Source organism: Coptis chinensis, chromosome 9, assembly GCF_015680905.1.
Source record: "Coptis chinensis isolate HL-2020 chromosome 9, ASM1568090v1, whole genome shotgun sequence".
NCBI lineage: Eukaryota > Viridiplantae > Streptophyta > Magnoliopsida > Ranunculales > Ranunculaceae > Coptis > Coptis chinensis.
The window spans coordinates 7926326-7947978 of NC_141464.1; the positions used below are offsets into that span (position 1 = coordinate 7926326).

The 21653-nt window shown below is 37.9% G+C and overlaps 2 protein-coding genes across 2 annotated transcripts; both read left to right on the plus strand.

Annotated features, from left to right (window-relative positions):
- Nucleotides 1-18421: 18421 nt before the first annotated feature.
- Nucleotides 18422-19024, plus strand: LOC147474652 (uncharacterized). Its single transcript, XM_086585145.1, has one exon. The coding sequence runs from the start codon at nt 18422-18424 to the stop codon at nt 19022-19024; it is 603 nt and encodes a 200-aa protein (XP_086441271.1).
- Nucleotides 19025-20430: 1406 nt separating this feature from the next.
- LOC147474653 (uncharacterized) lies at nt 20431-21450 on the plus strand. Its single transcript, XM_086585146.1, has one exon. The coding sequence runs from the start codon at nt 20431-20433 to the stop codon at nt 21448-21450; it is 1020 nt and encodes a 339-aa protein (XP_086441272.1).
- The last annotated feature ends 203 nt before the right edge of the window (nt 21451-21653 follow it).

Consider the following 21653-nt stretch of genomic DNA (forward strand, 5'->3'; position numbering starts at 1 on the left):
TTGAATTAAGAAGTAGGAGCTAAAGTGGTTTTCATATTTTTTTTTTCACTAGACTTTATATTTTTGAATTATATTATGAAATATCTTTCATGTTTTCTCTCTGATTTGGCCGATTGCTTCTCATTTCTTGATTAGGAATTATTTTCCTGGCCATGGAATATTGTTTGGTTGTTGATAGTAAACAAGTAACTAAAAAAACAATATTTACTTACCGAAAAATGTTATTAAGTTTCTAATATTGTTGGAATGTGGATCAAATGTTTCATTCATTTTTCCTTCAAATTTCACAGAGTTCTCTTTTGAGCTTGCAATAAACACTATCCTTTTGGTGGTGATCATGCTGATTCTTTACCGGATTCAATGTACTTTTATTGCGGCCTTGCAGGTTTCCTTCCATTTGGAGGCAACAGATTTTGCGCTATTGTAGGTACTATTTTTCTAAGCTTCACTATTGTTGTTGTTTTTTTTATATTGATCTATGCTTGCTATTTGTAATGGAAACTACTTTCATAAGAACCTGTACAACCTATTTTTGAAATACATTTAATATCTTATGCTTGCTCTTGCATCAAATCTAAAAGGGAGTTTAAATAGGTTTGATATCTACATAGGTTATACTATAAAACCTAGCCTTTATTTCTTAATGGGGGTCTAAATAGGCTATGGAGCATTATGCGTTTCATAACCATGTGAACTGATAAAGTGTACTCCATGAACCGCTCTTGAATATCCAGTACGCAGAGTTCCAGCAGCCCCTAGATCTGCGGTGACATGAGGGGACTCAGTTTAATTACCATAGGTTGTTAATGGCGAATATATAGAACAAAAGAATAGTTGTTGCTTCTGCTGCACTGACATATTCATACTATGCATTTTACAAGAATGGGCTAGGGGGAAAGGATAGTGTCACTAGCCATGAAATACATACCTATAACTTTATAAGGGCTTGTGCGATGGTGTTGCATAAGTTGGAGTACAACCGTACTCCTCAGTCATGAAAAAATGACCTGCAAGTAGCAATATAACACTCGAAGGCATATAGTTACCATTTCGATTTTTCCCCTTCTTTTTGTGATATTATTATATTGGATATTTGGTTTTATTGAGATGGATTTTTGATATTTGCAGAAGCGTTGCAATTGCTTATATCATAATGCAAATCTGGACCGAGTGGATTTGTGCGAGAATAGCGATTCATTTATCAGAGAGCACTTTTTTTTTTTTTTATTTTTTATTTTGGTTAAATTGAATGCTTAGTACAATGATTTAGTGTCTCACCTTTTTTTTTTTTTTCGCTAGCATCAAAGAGTTACTGATCTCATTTAAAACAGGCTTGCCAATAAAAAAAAAAAAAATTTAGTGTCTCACTATTAATTCACAACTTTAAATTGTGTTAATCAATCCTTGGCAAGAATAATGTGGGAAGCCCATTGAGAGAAGCTTAAGGTCCATAGTAATCGAGTTGAGAGAAGCTTAAGGTCCATAATAATTGAGTACTTGGTCTGTTGGCCATTAACATTGGTGCTAGAGTATGACAATTGGGTATACCAATTTAATGGGCGCACCCAAAAAATTGCAATGGAATATTAATTTGCACTTAATGTAAATGTTGTCGGAGTTTGGTATTTTGTTTGTCAACCAAGATGATTCATGCTTTTGGTAAATAGTCACATAGTACATAGTAACATGGCCAATTCCACTAACATCAACCCTTACGGCTCATCTCTCCTTGGGAACCGATAATGAAGCCTTACATACTTTCGTCAAAGCTATTGAGATATCCCATAAATTTAGTCATTTACTTTATGCACATGACTGGAAGAAGCACAATCAATTGAGTGAGTAGAATATGATATTTGCTTCAATAAAGTTGTATATTTTGTGTGTGTGTGTGTGTAGCAATATAACACTTGAAGGCATGAGTACTATTTAGGAGCTTAGAAATCTGAATGTGTTATGCACACATTTTCAGAATATTTTCAAGTATTAAAACATTTATTCCACTACCATATCAGATATATATGGTGTAGTGCATGACTGCATATTTCTTGAATTTCAAGTTGCATTGTTTCTCATCTATTTTTTTGCCCCAAATTATTTTGTAGGTGTTTCGGCAGTAAACTGCTTCAACACAACGAGAGCAATGGTAAAGAACACACTAAGAAACAGAGGAATTTGATGTTGGGGGAGATGAAACTGAACCAAATAATGGCTGCCTATGTACCCAAGATCTATTATCTAGGGATCAAGTTTCCACGTAGTTCCTTATGAAAAATAATGTGGTATTTATATAGGTAGAGTAGAAAGTCCTTGTAGCTCAAGTGATCTTGTTGCTTGAGCAATTGTGATAGAATATAACTCTCAACTGATAATTATCTTTTTGATAAGAAATGAATCTGGACATAAATCAATGTACATTAGTGGCAAGCCATGTGGCTAAGGTTCAGCCTTAGACACATGAGTTAATGGGCCTGTACATTGATCCATGATATTGCGAATTGGGCTTTAGCCCTGTCGATTAAACGAATAAAATGGAGACCCCTAATAATGGACGTTTGCCATGTATGTGGGTCGAAACACCGCCCCCTCTTTGTCATGCGAACAAAGTTCACATGGCAAAGAAGAGAAGAAAAGGCAAGGAAAAAATGGAATAAGAAAAAAGTGAGCGTAGTGTATAACGAAGTATCATGTGAAAGGAAATGATAGAAAAATGGAATGTCGAGAAAAATGCCTGAATTATTGTGTGTTAAATAATTTTAAACTAATTTATATGAGGCTGCAATGTAATTAATTGATAGAGGGGGAAGCAAGAAGTAAAATAGGTGACAAAAAATTGATAAAGAAAACCAATTTTTAATCCGGATTGGCAGATCTAGTATTAATAGAAGTATGGAAAAAACTAGATTCCTTTCAAGAAAGTGGTTGGGTTATAGTGGCACACCCACTAGTTGGTGAGAGGGGTGAACAATGTTCGAGTCTCCACATGGACAAATGAAATTTTGAATTTCAAAGATTCCCAAACTTGGGCTATTAAGGTGAAGAATTGAAATCTACTAAGTCAGTGGTTGAGGCAAGAAAGAGATAAAAGAAAGGCAAGAATTGAAATCTACTAAGTCGGTGGTTGAGGCAAGAAGGAGATAAAACAAAGGTAGGAAGTGATAACCACATTCATGCAACGAATTTAAATCCGGATTAGGAAGTGATAAGCACGAATTTAAATCCGGATTAAGAAGTGATAAGCTCCGTAACTTGGAACAGTGGACGAACACAACAAAATCCGGATTAAGAAGTGATAAACTCCGTAACTTGGAACAGTGGATGAACACAACAAAATCGCGAAGGAAAAAAAAATAATGAAGATTAGGAAGTGATAAAAAATAATGAAGATTAGGAAGTGATAAGCTCCGTAACTTGGAACAGTAGACGAACACAACAAAAACATAACTCGCGAAGGAAAAATAAATAATAAAGCTGATGAAAATTTTTGTTCGGAAAAATTCTCGTAGAAAGATCGGCAGAATACCTTAGAAAAAATAATGACGCTGACGAAATTTTTTGCTCGGAGAATTTTTTGTAGAAAGATCGACACAATGCCTTAGAAAAAATAATGAAGATGACGAAAATTTTCGCTCGGAGAATTTTTCGTAGAAAGATCGGCATAATGCCTTAGAAAAAATAATGAAGCTGACGAAAATTTTTCGTAGAAAGATCGGCACAATGTTTTAGAAAAAATAACGAAGTTGACAAAAATTTTCGTCGAAATTTTTTTCGTAGAAAGATCGGCACAATGCCTTAGAAAAAATAATGAAGCTGACGAAAATTTTCACTCGGAAATTTTTTCGTAGAAAGATCGGCACAATGCCTTAGAAAAAATAACGACGTTGACGAAAATTTTCGTCGAAATTTTTTTTCGTAGAAAGATCTGCACAATGCCTTAGAAAAAATAATGAAGCTGACGAAAATTTTCGCTCGGAAAATTTTTCGTAGAAAGATCGGCACAATGCCTTGGAAAAAATAATGAAGCTGACGAAAATTTTTTGTAGAAAGATCGGCACAATGCCTTAGAAAAAATAACGACGTTGACGAAAATTTTCGTCGAAATTTTTTTCGTAGAAAGATCGGCACAATGCCTTACAAAAAATAATGAAGCTGGAGAAAGTTTTCACGAAGAAAGGTGACGTAATGCGAATTCTCGCCGCACGGAGAAACGGCGGTATTACGAGCAAATTATATTCAAAAAGAGTCGACGGAGAAAAGTTTTGCACAGAAAGACGTCAATTAATGTCGTAGAAGAATTAAAGAAGCTGACAGAAGTTTCGTTGAGAAAGAGTGGCAAAATGCCTTAGAAAAAATAATGATTGCAGAAAATAGTTAACCGAAAGCGCTAAGCGAAGCGAATGCAGATTTCGAAGAAGAAAATGAAGATTTAATCGAACAACCGTAAGACAATTGACAGAGACAATTGATTAGGTAATTATGTGAATGTAATACCATAGAGCTAAAACTTCTTTTGATGAAAAATAAAAATAAAGATGAGTTTGTTATTGAATATTGTTGTTGTGTCAGATAACATACCTGCGGACAATGTTGTAGATTTATGCAATTGAAATGAAATAGAACGAGACGCCCCCATGTAGAGAAAAATGCCCCCAATGCTAACTTAACTCGACAAAATTAGACTAAGCAAGTGTAAAAACGTTAGAACTTCGATTGTCAAAACGAAACGTTGTGATTTAGTCGGATATTGTCGTAGTGATAGTAACGGACTAAGCGAGCGTAAAAGCATTCAAACTTAGACTGATAAAGCTAAACGTGGTAACTTTGTCAAATTTGTTATAGTGATAGTAACGAACTAAGTGAGCATAAAAGCGTTCAAACTTAGACTGGCAAAGTTAAATGTAGTAACTTCGTCAGATTTTATTGTAGCGATAGTAATGACTAAGCGAGCGTAAAAAGCGTTCAAACTTAGACTGACAAAGCTAAATATGGTAATTTCGTCAGATTTTGTCATAGCGATAGTAATGACTAAGCGAGTGTAAAAAGCGTTCAAACTTAGACTGACAAAGCTAAATGTGGTAACTTCGTCAGATTTTTTCGTAATGATAGTAATGAACTAAGTGAGCGTTAAAACGTTAAAACTTAGACTGGCAAAGCTAAATGTGGTAACTTCGTCAGATTTTTTCATAATGATAGTAATGAACTAAGTGAGCGTTAAAACGTTCAAACTTAGACTGACGAAAAGATGACTGCAAAAGTGATGTGTCAAACCCTTCGCTTCTAACGGCGGCGGAGAGATAAGCTAATGAATCTGCATGACGTAAGTCATTTTGGGGTCTTTGAGTGATAGAGATGCTATCAAATTGTCGAGCAAGACTATGTATCAAACTAAGATAAGCCGTCATACGCTCATCTCTTGCTTCAAAAGACCCACCAAACTGATTTGCAACAAGGCGAGAATCCGTGTATAACTGGAGCTTTCGCGCCCCCAGTGTTAAAGCTGTTCTCAAGGCACAAATGGCAGTCTCATACTTGGCTTCGTTATTTGAAGTGGCGAAGCCAAGTCGCACAGATTTCCCAATCTTTTCTCTGCCGGGTTTAACAAAAACACATCCAATTCCAGATCCAGATTTACTATGGGAGCCATCTGAGTAAACAATCCATATGTCAATGGGATTAGGAATTGCGTTTTCATGTTGGTCTTCGTTGCCCCCAATTAGCGGTGGCAGAATGTCTTCCATAGATTTTTCCATCATCAATGAAAATAACAGCACTAACAGCTTGAGTTGTAGCTGCCAGGTATATGCCACTAGGTTGACCCGTTGAAGGACTTGTCAATATAGGAGGATTGACCAAGTATTTCTTCAGTTGTTGCAATGTCATCTCACAATCAATGTTCCAACTTGCCGCCTTCTTTAAAGTCTGGAAGAAGGGATGACAACGATTGAAATATTTAGAAATAAATCTATGAAGAGCGGCAAGCCGACCAGTAAGTCGTTGAATTTCCTTCTTGTTTTTGGGTGATGGCATATCAATAACGGCGCGTATCTGATCAGGATTAGCCTCAATACCTCTACGAGTCATGAGGTATCCCAGAAATTTTCCAGAAGAGAGGCCCAAAAGAACATTTGGCAGGATTGAGTCACATGTTATAATTGTTAAGCCTATAAAAAACAAGTTAAAGATCGGAAAGATGATCACCCGTATCCTTCGATTTAACGACTATATCATCGATATAAGCCTCCATTATTTTTCCTAGCAGATCGGAAAAAATTGTATTGAAGAGTGAAATCCATTTCACCCGGAAGATTTAAACAGACAGACGCCCCCGGTCGAGCCTATGTGGAAGATGACACCTGCCATTACCTCTTACAAGAGTTAGAGATTTTAGGCGGTACACACTTTCGGGTCCGACTGGAGATTGTCTTTTTCTTTGCGTGTAACCAACCTATCTAGGTCGGTAGTTTGCCTGGGATTGTGGTCTTCCCTGTCAGGTCAGTCTCGTTTGAGATATTGGTATTCCTTATATTTTCTTCTGTGACACCTTCTTTCCCTGTCTGGTCGGACCTGTCTGGGATGACAATTTTTCTCAAATTTACGAGGTTGGCCTTCCCTGTCAGGTTGGTCAAGTCTAGGATGAAGGTTTTCCTTATACTTTCTTCCGTGACGCCTTCTTTCCCTGGCTGGTCGGACCTGTCTAGGATGGCGATTTTCTTCAAATCTGTGAGGTTGGCCTTCCCTGTCAGGTCGGTCCAGTCTGGGATGAAGGTTTTCCTTATACTTTCTTCCATGACGCCTTCTTTTCCTGTCTGGTCGAACCTGTCTAGGATGGCAATTTTCCTCAAATCTGCGAGGTCGGCCTTCCCTGTCAAGTCGGTCCAGTCTGGGATGAAGGTTTTCCTTATACTTTCTTCCGTGATGCCTTCTTTCGAAGGTGTTTGTATCGCCGTTTGCGGTAGCGGCAGCAGCGGTGCTGCTATAGTTGGATGTTGAGAATTGATCCTACCACTAGGAGCAACTCGATTGTTCAACCGTTCTTGCATTGTCTGACTTGAATTTCGAGGGTTGCGATTCCTATTGGCAGGAGGAATATGTTGTCTGTTCGGTCTGCTTCTTGTGCTTACCATCTTGATTGTTTTACGTGATAATGGATTCAAAAAACCCACAGACGGCGCCAATTATGTTTTGGCAGTAAACTGCTTCAACACAACGAGAGCAATGGTAAAGAACACACTAAGAAACAGAGGAATTTGATGTTGGGGGAGATGAAACTGAACCAAATAATAGCTGCCTACGTACCCAAGATATATTATCTAGGGATCAAGTTTCCACGTAGTTCCTTATGAAAAATAATGTGGTATTTATATAGGTAGAGTAGAAAGTCCTTGTAGCTCAAGTGATCTTGTTGCTTGAGCAATTGTGATAGAATATAACTCTCAACTACTGATAATTATCTTTTTGATAAGAAATGAATCTGGACATAAATCAATGTACATTAGTGGTAAGCCATGTGGCTAAGGTTCAGCCTTAGACACATGAGTTAATGGGCCTGTACATTGATCCATGATATTGCGAATTGGGCTTTAGCCCTGTCGATTAAACGAATAAAATGGAGACCCCTAATAATGGACGTTTGCCATGTATGTGGGTCGAAATAGTAGGTAATAATCATTCATTCAAGGAGCAAACATACTTTGAGTCCTTGAGAATTCTATATCTTGGTAACGAGCTTCGACTCTCCGTTACTAAGGGTCGGTGAACTGAGCAAATAAAGGCACTTTTAAAGTCATGGTAGTTCAAAGTATTTGATCATTGCGCAATAACTATTGGTTTTTCCATCACTGAAATTTTCTATACTTATAATGTCACCTCGAGGTCAGATCAGCTCGAGAATGTGCCAAACTAAGATCAACTCAGCTCTACAGTATGCTAGCTCAAACATACTGAAAGTCGACTCTGGTAACTCCTATTATAGTTGTAGCCCTTGTAAAGAAGGATCTGTTTTGGAAGATTCTGCTATGGTGTTAGTCTCTACTATTATATGTAATTATTTATTTTCAATCTTATTTTCAGGCGCGCGCTAAGTTGGGTATTCTTATGAGATCTTTATGACAAAACCTAAATGAAGCTGAACTCCAAGAGGTAGATGCTAGTAGTCTATCACCTTGCTGGTATTTTTCAGGTTTCTTGCTAATTAGAAAAAAAATGAACAACATTTTAGCAGAACTTTACCCTAAAAATGAACGTGTAATCTGTTTCTGGACTTCTGTTTTTTGCAAGGATAAAAAAATTCAGCAGGACCAAAGGAGAAAAAACAGAATATACGGTACTTTACAAGAAAAGACTACTTTTGGCACCTATTCGATCGGCATATACAATTGAATTTGAATATTGGATAGTTGGTGAATATACATTCCGCATTTTGAGCACAAAAAAGTTAGCTCAAAAGAAAGAAGATTACTAGGTGAAATTAGTCTTTCTCTCCCTGTTGTGTAATCAACTAACACTGCAAATCATGGTAAAATATAGAAAAAAAACATTATAGAACAGAATGGCATGATAGAAACTCAGTTAGCACCGTTTTTGTTATGTTATCATCTATGATTGCCTTCCTCTGGTGATTCAATCCAACTTGCAAAAATTTGTGAATGGAAATTGCTTCAAACAGTTGAGCTCTTCGAAGACTCATACTTTATAAAATGGTTATGATTTTTTGTATTTCTCATTGACTACTTGCTTAATGAGTTGCTTAATAAGAAGAAGAAGAAGAAACAAAACTCTTAAATTTGTATTGGTCTTTTTGTTTGTATGTACACGATTGTGCATCATATTTTTATGGGAATTACCATCCCAATGAGCTCCAATTCAGCTTTGTATCTTTCTCATTTTATTACTGAAATCTTATTTCTTTAATGAGAAGATTGCCTTAAACTGATTTTGGATGTGCGACAAAGTGATTTTTCAATGTATTAGATCATGGCCGAACAATGTCCCACTTCGTTTGTACTTTCTATTAAGCAGTACCAAGTGGATTTGCATAGACCAATTTGTTTAGAAATGTCAAAAGAATAGAAGGCACCAATTGTCCTATGTTAAATATGATTTAAGCTAAGATATAATGTCAGTTTTAGTACGTGATAGATTTGGGCAAAATTTAAAATTTTCTACTGATTCAAGAAATGTGAGGAATCTTGAAATTAGATACACTAATCACATTTCGGAGATTTGGCAAGCTGATTACGCCTACAACTTTGTTAGCTCTTACAGTTTGAAGGCAAGATACACGACTATGTAGCATCAAATTAATGTATCTACTACCTATGGATACCGCCCATCTCCATCTTTAGTACTTCCATGAACTTATTCAACATATTCTATGATATTCATTTATTTAAACTTACAGAAAAAGAGTTCACGTTTCACATTTTTGTGCAGAGCACATGCATTTTGCTAGTATATATAATTGATACCACTAAACTAAACAAAATAAATTAAAAGAACAAGAATGATTAATAAATCAACTGAACATAAACCTTTAATTTGCTCTTTCTCTAATGAGGTTATTTTGTTATACTATTGCAAATTTACAAGAGTAAGTCTAAAAACTAAAAATAAAATAGATCTCATAATTAGTATCAAATTAAATGACTTTGTACAAATAAAAAATAAATGGGAAGTCAAAATGTTTGAGGTATGGTTTGTCAAACCACAAGGTAAGGTGATCATTATGTGTTGTTTGATTTTGTTTTTTGTTTTTTCATTCAATTTTTTCAAACCATGTAATTACTAGATTAGGGTGCTCTTATCACCTCTAGTGATGATACTAGCTTGTCTAGTGCATGGAGCACTTCACCAACTCTCATCCAACGGACAGTTGAGGAGGTTCTTGAGCTAGGGGTAAATTTTACATTTGACTTGATGTCTGTCCTTAATTTCAAGTCCAAGTAAAAAAAAGTACTCTCTTAATCCTCCAAATATCTCTTATTGTGATTATCTCTCCCAATACTCACGTTTTCTCTCTCAATATATCTTCTTTCTCAATTCAATACAACGAGGTAGGTACCTTCCGCTCCTGCTCCATGTCCAAGAGAGTTTGCAGTATAACCACTTCGTCCTAAAAAGGTGAAAGGGAGGGCATGAGTTATGTAGATATAAGTTCCTCGGGTCAGAAATAAGTTGATGAAAGGGTATTTCTTTTTAAGACGAACAAGATAAAGACTCATTTCTGGGTCCAATGGAATTCATAGGTATAGGAAGAAGCCCCATCACATAGAGATTTTTTCTTTCGACCATATTTCGATTGTTAATACGATATATAAGGACCGCTACTACAAGCAGTACTACACCTTTGATCGTTAAATATCGATTGCTTGTTGAACCCTGTGAATTGCGTGAAAGTACGATACTCCAAATTCTGGGGTCAAAAAGTTTCATAAAACATTCTTGGTGGAAAAAATGTGAGTGAAAGATCCCATAAAATCGAATTTGGTCCACGAATCTAAGAAATAGTGAGAATTCTTGATCTCTCTCAATATCTCTCTCGATCACATATTTCCAATCTATTTTCCCCCAACCAATTATACTATACTTGCACACCATCTATACAATATATCATTAACAATATCACACGCAAGGTCATTCTTTATAGAAAATGCAAGTGCAGGTGCCGCAAAGCGTTGCCAAGCTTTTGCTTTAGGCCCTTAATAGTATTTTATTTAGGCCAATTATGTTTATAATAATGTAAGTTTATCACTATTTACTTGATTTTGTGTATTTCAGGTATTGGAGCTGAATATGTGTATAAAGATATCACTTTTACATGGAAAAAGGAGTTAAGATGATTACTAAAGAAGTTCTATGGTTTAAAACCCAAGTTTCAAGGAGAAAAATCCTTATAAAGCCTAGTCAAAGTTGGAAAGTTAAAGTCAACTCGAGTAAAAAAAAAGGACAGAACTTCAATAGGTTGTATTTCTAGACTAAGAACTCGGAATTGGCCCTATTTTATATCTAAATGACCGGCTCAGAGAGAGATTTCTAATAGTCTAGGCCTCGACCCAATCAAAGCAGTAAAAGTGGATGAAAAGGAAAGTGCAGTAAATTTCAGCAGTTTGGACCCTTTTGAATTTAATTCTTTGGGCTTTGGACTTGATTTAGTTGCTGAAAACTCAGCTCCCAAGCCTATGTACGAAAATTGTAACCTAAACCTCTAGTTTATAAAGATGATTAAGGCAAAACCCTAACTCTCTTCTCCCCCATTAATTTAATTAATTAGGGTTTATATTTTAGCATCAAAACTTCATAAAATACATTCAAGTTCTAATTCAATTCTTTTTCTATTTCTATTATGTGTTCTTCTTATTATATTGTTTATGATATTCTAATGAATCAAAGTTAAACTCCCATTAGAGGGAGTTTAAATAAAGCTTTAAGATGATTTGATTTGTTAGGATAGTAATTGTTGTTTAGAACTTAAAGTTTAGATTTTTCTTGACTTAGATATAAGAAGGGTTTAATCTAAACTAGAGGATTGTGAATTTTGTCATGAGAATGGGAAACAAACATTTCTTCCATGCTAATTATTTTAAGAATAGAGATAGTATACTTTAATTAGGGATTTTAAAAGTCTAGGATTTATAGTTTAGCATTGCTTGAGAATATAAAGACTAGGTTTTTCTCAACAATCTATGCTAACACTTTAAGGAATCAAAAAGTGGATTTTGTTCTCTCTCTATATTTCTCCATATTTGATTCTCATATCAATATAGTTTAACTTAGTATAAGTTTATATTCATAGTATGATCGTAGTAGTAAATTCACATCTCAAATATTACTCTCATCTTTGTTTCTTCTTGATTTGAACTTGTTGAATTAGTTATCGTCTTATTGCTTAGGTGTGGAACGAAATCCATACTCGAATATTGCATTGATATGTTTTTGAGAGTAGAAAATTGATCTAAACATAAGATTTGATATATTAGGTATTATATTGGTGTTTATCATTGATATTTAGTTTATACACATTTTGTGTTTATCATGCTCCATAGTTTACATCCATCCATGAGGTTCAAATTGATACTGGAAATCCACAATAACAACAATTTGGATTTCTAGAGTTGACAGATCTAGAAGACACTGGTAATTTGATAATAGATGTTGGGGATCGAGAATTTCAGAAGTGGAGTAGAGAATTAAAGAAAGGTTGAGTATTTCTAATTGTTTATAGGTTGTTTCTAATTGTTTTTCCTTTCTTAAAGTGAAAACGTTGACCGTTGGGATGGGGAGGACGATTTTTGGATGTGTTGTATTTATGTGGAAAACTAAAAAAAAAAAAAAAAAAATCCATAATACACTATTCCATGAGTGTAATTAACGTTCATAGCAACAATTATTAAGTGTAATTGGATGGAAAACTGACAGAATCCCCACATTGTTAAAATTGAAAACTTGGATGCCCAAAATGTGAGAAAAAACAAAGTATGTTTAGTACACCATATATAACATGCTATTAACAACGGCTAAAAAGCATTGCTTTTATTTTTCACAACACTTAAAATCCGTTGCAAAGGCTAGATAGATGAAAAAACTAGAAGGAATGAGAAGTCACCAAAAGGCCAAGTTGAAAACTCCGCACTCCCCTCTAAAATTCTTCACTTGAGCAGCAGCTATGAAACAAGAGTATCTGCACACCGGTTAGAAAACGTTGCTGACTTGGATTTGTAATGATTGTTGATGAATGTTTTTAATATTATTTCTAGCTTTTGCAACGGTTTATAGCCGTTACTAATGTGATGATATTGTAAAAAAAACATAATTTTAATATTTTCCGGACACCTGAACCTGCACAAATGACAGATAGAAGCAAATATCTCAATTCCATTCCTGAACTTATCCATTTCCCCATTGCCTTTTTCATAACATTGCAAATAAACACAAGTAAAAGGCTAAAAAAAAGTAGTCGAACCATATATATAACTTCAAAAGAGTTTAAGGGTTACAAATTCAAATTTACTAAGGGTACAAATTCAGATTTACTAAGAGTTACAAATTTTCATACGATTTTCCAAGCAATCCCGAATCTTCAACATGCAATACTAGGCATTGGTGATGGCTTCTAAGTCCATCTAATTCCTAAAAAATCATAAAACAAATGATGAACTCATAAATATAATCATACTAATTAGGGTTATACTGACATACCTCCCCCCACGAGTAGTTGCGATTAGGATTACCCCTAATATAACTGAATTCCCCCCCAAATTGACGATCAAACACAGTCAACTAACTTTTCCGTTCTTTGACCAGTCAAGGCACATGAAATTACATTTATAACCTTTTAATCTCCCATATTTATTTATTTTTATTATTTTGTGGGCCTTACAAAAAAACAAAATGTTCTCGATTCTTTTAATAAGTTAATAAAAATGAAAAAATAAAATAATTAAACAACAAGAAAATTAAAAATAAGTGGGGCTCACACTAGAAAAAATATTTTTTTTAGTTTTGTGGGGCCACATGAAAATAAAAAGAAAATTTGATTTTTTTTAAATTGATTTTTTTCCTATGGGCCCCATCATAATTAAAAAAATATAATTTCTCTAAAAAATGTGGGTCCCACAAACACTAAGTCCTCATTTCATTTTTTTTTATTATTTTTTATTCAGTTTAAAAAACAAGAAAATTAAAAATAAGTGAGGCTCATAGTAGAACAAAAAAATAGTTCTGTGGGACCACAAGAAAATAAAAAAAAATTGGTTTTTCTCTTTAAAATTGATTTTTTTTTTCTTGTAGGCTCCATCATAGTAAAAAAATAATTTCTCTTAAAAAATGTGGTTCCCACTTTGTTTGTTTTTTAAAGTTTTGTGTGGCTCACTTCATCGGTATTGGTTTATTATGCACAAGTTTAGCCCCTTGTTATTGATATTTGCTACTCCTTCATGGAACCAAGATATAAATCCAAAAGTGTCCTTCAGTGCAGAGCTTCTACGCAACTCACAAATTCACATTTTGCATTCTGCGGAATGCATTATTCCTCCGTCTTTGATCTGTGTCACTATCTCCAGCAACTAAGTTGAAAAATATTTAGCCCATGTGCTTGAAAACAAAAACAAAAATGGTTTCGAACCATCTTATGAATCTGGGTTATTTCACTCGAATTAGGTGGGTTGGGCCGGGCTTTATAGAAGATAAACATTAGGGTTGGGCTGGTCTATGAAATTGAACATCTCTGGGTGCATTTAACTCGGTGTATTTAGCATTTAAGGTTATGCACTGATTCTTCTACGTAAATTAGGCTGCCTATAATTTTCTACTTCACCAGTCCGCAACTAACTCTAGTTTCAAGGTGCCTGATAATCACCCAAAATTGTTATATAAATCCCCGTAGAGACAGACATAGCATTTTGATTAATTATATGTTTAATAATCATAAAATAATTGTATTTTCATGCTTTTACATGTTTGAGAAATCAACATAAAAATGAGAATAAAGCCAGTATTTAAGCACAAAATAGTGTGTCTACGTGAAACATTCTGATTTAACCCATGCAAAACTCAATGAAGCCCGACTAAAGCCCAGGGACTCAATCAGGATAATTCTAGGTCAGAACATGATCAACATGCCAGAAAGTATCAAACTTCTAAAGCCCATATCTTCTGAAACCTGGACTACAAATCTGGCAAGTGAACCATCAGAACGATCAGTGTGACAAGCTCTATCTCAGGCCATATTTTGTAGAAATCAACTTGCGGACCTGCTACAGGACATAGCATGTGGGCCTACTATGCGAACCCATATAATTTGGTGATCAAGCTTCCGCACAAGTCAAGAACTTTGACACAAAAGTCTTGATAGGTGGCACAAATTAATTAGGACTCACAAAGTCTTGATTAGTTGGATGGTGGGAGTTAAAATAAAATGTGCAAAAGTCTTGTTTGAAGAAAAATCAATTTGAAGCATTAAATGAGATGAATGTCATTCACGTGGGTGGAGAAGAAATTAAGCAATCTCTTTTGCTTAAAATGGAAGCTTAAGAAGCAAGAGAACTTCTTCTGTAGTTTTAGTTTTTGGTTTTAAACTTTACACTTAGTAGTTATTTTTTCCTTTGCTCCATAGTTAGTTTCATTTTCTTCCAAGTTTCCATTTTTAGTTTGTAAGCAAAAATTAAGTGCTAGCCTTGATATAAAACATCTGAATAAAAATCTTTTCTTGTAAATTAGGATTTCTCTATCTTATTTCATTTATGATTTCATCTCTTTAATCGTAAAATTAGAAACATGAGCTAAAACCCTCCCTGGTGGAGGATTAATGACGCTCATGTGAAGATCAAACTCCGGTTTAGGAGTCCTAGATCATGGCTTAGGACTTAGGTTTTATTTAGCATCTTGTCACAAAATGACATTGATCATCCAAAAGTAGAGCCTAGACCTCGAGATGAGCTCGCATGCGTGACCCAGGTGAGACTGGGGCTAGTTGCGCACGCTAGTCTATGGTGAATCCAGATTCTAACATTTGAATGGTTGGTGTAAAATAGAACCAGGGGTTGAATAGATATTTCAGAGATGAATATCAGTTCAATCCCTCATGCTAACAAGAGTTTGTGTTGTTAGGGATTGACGTCTCAACGTGTTTTGGGCTTGTCTATAAACCCAAAACAAGTTAGAGACAACTTGAATTAGGCTTCTTAAGTATGGTAATGATTTAACATGAGTCAAATCAACTCTCCACTTTTCTTTCTCTATATCTTTTCCGTGTTAAAAAAATCGGCTTTTGTAAGTTGTTGTAACTTGAATTCTAAGTAACACCGTAGTGTAATTCACATAATCACTAAAAAAATCATTCTCACAAGCTTCCTAGATAGTAATTCTAGTGAAGTAAAGTACAACAAGTGTTTTAGACTTTAGGTGTGGAACGATTCCCTTACTCGAAGTGTATTCCAACGTACACGTGAGTTAGGTATTTTATTGATTCGTGTCTTGAGTGTAAATGATCTAAACTTTGTGTACACACGAAAGAAGTGAAGATTAAATGGCGCCGCTGCCATCCTAAAGCATAAAGGACACTATGTTACCCCCTCCCCCCCACTCCTACCCTTCCATCTCTTTCATTTCTCATTTATATTTGGTTTGCATTCGAATTTTATTCGCGTTTCGTTACTGATCCATGTACTGTCATTTTTTTTACGCATGCATGCACCTTTGACTCAGACTTGGAACAACAACCACACAACAATCTAAGACCAATGTGAAAATTTGAGGTCTGGAAGTGCTACTGTACATGCGTGCGTGAGTCATTTATTCACTCCCGCAAGTTGTACAAGTCGCGCGCACTGCCCTTTTTGATCGCGTGCGCTAACCTTTTGTACCTATTGCAGTTCAACTTTCATTGCAAGAACCTCCTGTTATTTGACACTCCAGTATTGTTTTGAGTTCCTTGCATCTGTCTTGGCTTCTTCCAGTACGAACATGACTTCATAACGTTCGCGTGGATTGAAACGAATGTGTTGTTTCTTTGGCGGAATTGCAGGATGCTCACAGGTTCTAATTTTTAAATATAATATTTGCATAATTCACATGTGTTTTATCTCATATGTATAATATAGCATGATATTGACAATTATTTGCATGTTAGGATAGATATATGTATGAATGACGTATGTACTCATGTTAATATTGTAGGGGTCAAATTCATGACATGTGATATCTTTGGTGGCGAAGGGTCCGTATACAGAATAGTGAAGAGAAGACCGGGTGCAGTGGATCTGAGTCGCGGCACCATACTCGCCGAGAACTGCGGGGAATGGCAAGGGTGGTGAGTGGGCAGTAGTTAGAGTAATGAAGATACTACAGGGTGCATCGGATAGGAGCCGTGGAACCCTAACTGCCGAGAACTACGGTGTATATTGTGGGACAGGTGGCAAGCTGATGCACGTAGGATCAGGGTGGATGGACGAACGAGAGAGAGCGGTTAGAAAGAAGAAAAGTATAAGGATAAAGAGGGAGAGAAGAGTAAGAGAAGGAGACTAGTAATTTCTTAGGGTGTAATTCTTGTAGTTACATTTGGCGCCGTCTGTGGGGACCCGAAAGCAAAATGGCTACTGTAGTGAAAAGAGGAGTAGGAAGACCTAAGAAAGCAACAATTAGAGAAGTGGTGGAGGAAACAGAGAGCACCGAGGTGGAAAGGGTAGGAGAGGAAGAAAGAGTAGGAGAGGAAGAAATATCTGACGTGGCGGTGGACGCTACCAGACTTTTCCCAGAGGAGATAGTCATGCTACGAAATGAGAATGACGAGTTGAGAAAGGAGAGAGAGATTACACATGCTGAAACGGAGCGGAATGATCATCGGAGCAGCGAAGTGGAGGAGGAAAATGAGGAGTACCCACCATCGGACGCAGAACAAACGGTGGGTATCACATTGGAGGTAGTACAGGCTATGATTGACAAGGATAGGGAGATAACCCGCGCAGCAGAAAAAGCAAACCAGAGTGCTATGCAGAAGGAGGTTGCAAGCCTCAACAAAAATCCACTAGCAGATTCGATATGGAATTTGGAAGTGCCTAATAGGTTCTCCCAACCCAGGTTTGAGAGGTATGATGGGAAGGGAGACCCGACGGATCATTTGCACCATTTCCGGCAGCAGATGTCGTTGTGGTAGGAGGGTAAGTATGATGGCCTTCACTGCATGATGTTCCCCACAAGTTTAAAGGGGGGAGCCTCGGATTGGTATTATCGGTTGGCTTCGCGGAGCATCAAAAGGTTTGAAGAACTGGAGCGCGCGTTTGTTGACCACTTCATACACCATAAAAGAAGGGTGGTTGGTATCGCGGCTCTGTTCAACATAAAACAAAGGTCCGCTGAATCATTGAGAGATTTTCTGTGCAGGTTCAAGGAGGAGTCATTGAGAGAGGAAAATTTGGATGAACATACCGCGGTAATAGCCTTCCAGCACGGCTTGAGGGCGGGAACCAGGGTTCATGAGTCGGTTTCCAAAATCGAAATCACTTTGTTGCATGCTTTGTATCTTAAGGTAGAAAAATACATACACTACGAAGATATAATGCAGAGGAACGCGAAGGAACAAAAGAGAGCGGGAAAGGCAGTGCAGATTGTCGACCGAGATGATCGAAAGGGAAAAAGCAGAATGGAAGAAAGAGAGAAAGGAGCGTACAGAGGGGAGAGCCGAGGTTCGGATAGGACGAGAGACCGCGGCAGAAGGGATATCTGAGAGAGGAAGCCATACCGTGAAATCAAACAGACACCGCTTAACAGACCCTTAGAGGAAATCTTGCCTCTAATTAAGGGGCAATAATACTTTGAGGGTCCGCGGAGCACACTGGTGGTAATAGAAGGGAAGCCATTCTGTGCATATCAACAAATCAGGAATCATGCCACGAATGAATGTTATGCTTTGAAGTGGTTAGTGGAGAGAATGATTGAAAAGGGGATGCTCAGGGAGTTTGTCGCAGAGGTTCGCCAAGCCGAGAGAGTGCCTGCTCCGGCTAGAATTCTAGGTACCATCAATGTCATCTTTATTGGAGAAACCCTGGGAAGAAATGCACACAGAGAAAAGGTGAGAAAGACAACGAGTTTACAACAGGTGAACGAGGTCGTCAGCATACCGCGGTTAGTTAAGGGAACCGCGAAGGGTGAGGAAGGCATAATGTTCACCCTAAAAGACTTGGAGTCAGTAATTTCCCCACATGAGGATGCATTGATGATTACTATAGCGATGGGTAATTATCTGGTAAAGAGAGTGTTGATAGACTACGGAAGTTTAGTAGATTTGTTGTTTAAGGGGGCCATGGAGGAGATGAATATCGGTAGAGATCAGTTGAAAGCTCCTCAAACCAATCTGTATGGGTTCAATGGTAGCATCACAGAGCCCATGGGGGAATTGATGTTACCAGTTAGAGCCGGCCCGACAACGGTATTCACCAGATTTATGGTGGTGGATTCTAGCTCCCAGTATAATGCCATCCTAGGGAGAAAATGGATCCACGAAATGAAGGCCATCCCATCGACATTTTACTAAGTGGTCCGCTTCCCAGCTAATGGGGGAATGTACGAAATAAGGGGGGATCAAGTGGTAGCACAGAACATCCATCAAGTTACAGTAAAAAATATGGTCCGCGGTACCAAAGGGGAGGTGCCGTCACACGAACCAGGATCAACATAGCAATTACAGGAGGCAGCGGAAACAGAAGTGTACGAGCCTCCACTTGGAATGAAAACTGTGGATGAGTTGGAAGTGGTGAACCTTGGGGTGGGAGAGGAAGAAAAGTTTACATCAGTTGGAGCTGACTTGCCGGAAGAATGGAAATGCAAGTTGGTGCTGTTTTTTATGGACAATATTGATGTATTTGCATGGGTAATCGAGGATATCACTGGTTTAGACGCAGAATACGCCTGTCATCATTTGCATATGAATGAAGATGCTAAGCCAGTAAGACAAAAGATGAGGAGCATAAGAGCCAAATATGCAGAAGGTATTCGCGAAGAGGTGGTATGGCTGAAGGGGGCGGGGATAATAAGGGAGGTAGAGTTTACGGAGTGGTTGTTGAATGTGGTCGCGATACCAAAAAAGAACGGCAAGGTTAGAATGTGTGTGGACTTCACAGATGTAAACAAGGAATGCCCAAAAGATTGTTACCCTATGCCCCAGGTGGATGAGTTAGTGGATAGAACGGCATGATATAAGGTGTTTTCCTTCATGGATGCATCGATGGGGTACAATCAGGTCGCGATGTATGGGCCAGACCAAGAGAAAACCACCTTCGTGGTAGAAGGTGGTACCTACTGTCACACCAGGATGCCCTTCGGCCTGAAAAATGCGGGTGCTACCTTTCAGCGGTTGGGAGAAAAGATGTTCGAAGGCAAGATTCAAAGGGGGATCGAGATATACATTGACGACATGGTGGAAAAAAGTATGTCGGAAAAGGAACACTTAAAAGGTCTCCATGAGACTTTTGGCATACTGTGTAAGCATAAGCTGAAACTCAATCCCGAGAAATGCACATTTGGGGTAACTTCAGGAAAGTTTCTGGGCTACATAGTCACCCACCGCAGAATAGAGGCGAATCCAGAGCAGATTCGATCGTTGATTGAGATGCCATCTCCGTAGAATGTGAAGGAAGTACAAAGATTGGCTGGTAGGGTTGCGACACTTAACAGATTCATTTCCAAGTCTTCGGACAAATGTCGCCCTCTATATCGTTTGCTAAGGAAAACTTCTGATTTCCATTGGTCCGCGGAGTGTGAAGGAGCCTTCCAGGAGTTGAAAGATTACTTAGGGAAGGCACCATTATTATAACGACCGGAACAGGGCGAGAAGTTGCATTTATATCTGGGAGTTAGCGAGTACGCAATAAGTTCAGTTCTGGTGAGAGTGATCGACAAGATAGAAAAGCCAGTTTACTTTTCAAAGTAAAACCCTACCGGATGCGAGAGACCGATCTGAAGAGGATTGAGAAGTATGCTTTGGCTTTGATATTTTCAGCCCTTAAGTTAAAGCCTTACTTCGAAGCTCATTCTGTGGTGGTAGTGACGAATTTGCCTCTCAAACAGGCGTTGAGGGCCGAGAAGTCAGGTAGGATGCTGAAGTGGGCGGTATTACTAAGTTCTTATGAGATTACATACCAGATCAGGACGGCTGAAAAGGCCCAAGCCATGGCGGAGTTTCTGGCCAAATTCCCAGCAGAGGATCCCACTTGGGGAGAGGAAATGGTAATGGAATCTGAGGGGGAGGTCAGTTGCGACCCTTTAGATCCTTGGGATATGCGCAATGGGTGGAGAGTTTTCACGGATGGTTTTGCTACGGATACCAGGAATGGAATTGGGGTCGTGTTAGTAACTCCTGAGAACAATCGCCTTGAGCTATCAATGAAACTGGGGTTTGCGGCTTCAAATAATGAATCTGAATATGAAGCTGTGATAGCTGGATTAGACTTGGCCAAAGATCTAGGGGTGAGTGAGTTATCTGTGTTCTCAGATTCCAATTTGGTAGTTTCTCAAGTGAATGGAGGGTTTACAACTCGCTGCCCCCGGATGGCGAGATACCTGGAAGTCTTACAGCGAAGGGCAAGCAAGTTCGACAAAATAAAGTTTACCCACCTAGGCCGCGGAGAGAATAGACATGCCGATGCTTTGACTTATGTAGCGGCGGTTCTTCCTGGATCAGAGGGTCGGTCTATTGAAGTTAGAATGTTGAGCAAGCCAAGTACATCAGATGAGGCTGGAGTTTGGCTCACCACCGAGTGGGATCAGGGTTGGATGGAACCAATAAAGGCTTTCTTGAAGGGAGTAGAGATAGAGAATAAACAGGAGAGGCGAAGAATGGAACAGCGGAGTCAGAGGTACACATTGTTGGAGGGTGACCTATACAGGAGAAATTTCAGCGGCCCATTACTAAGATGTATAGGGCCGCGGCTAGGCGCAGGAGTTTTTGGCAGAGGTTCATGAAGGCGATTGCGGGAGTCATTCTGCAGGGCGAACAACTACCCACAGGTTGATATCACAGGGGTATTTTTGGCCTCATATGAAGAGAGACGCCACAGAGTACGCCAAGAAATGTGAGAAATCCCAAAGGTTTGCACCGTTCATACATTCTCCAGCTGAGCCCTTGCATAATGTGTTCAGCCCTTGGCCATTCTCCATGTGGGGGC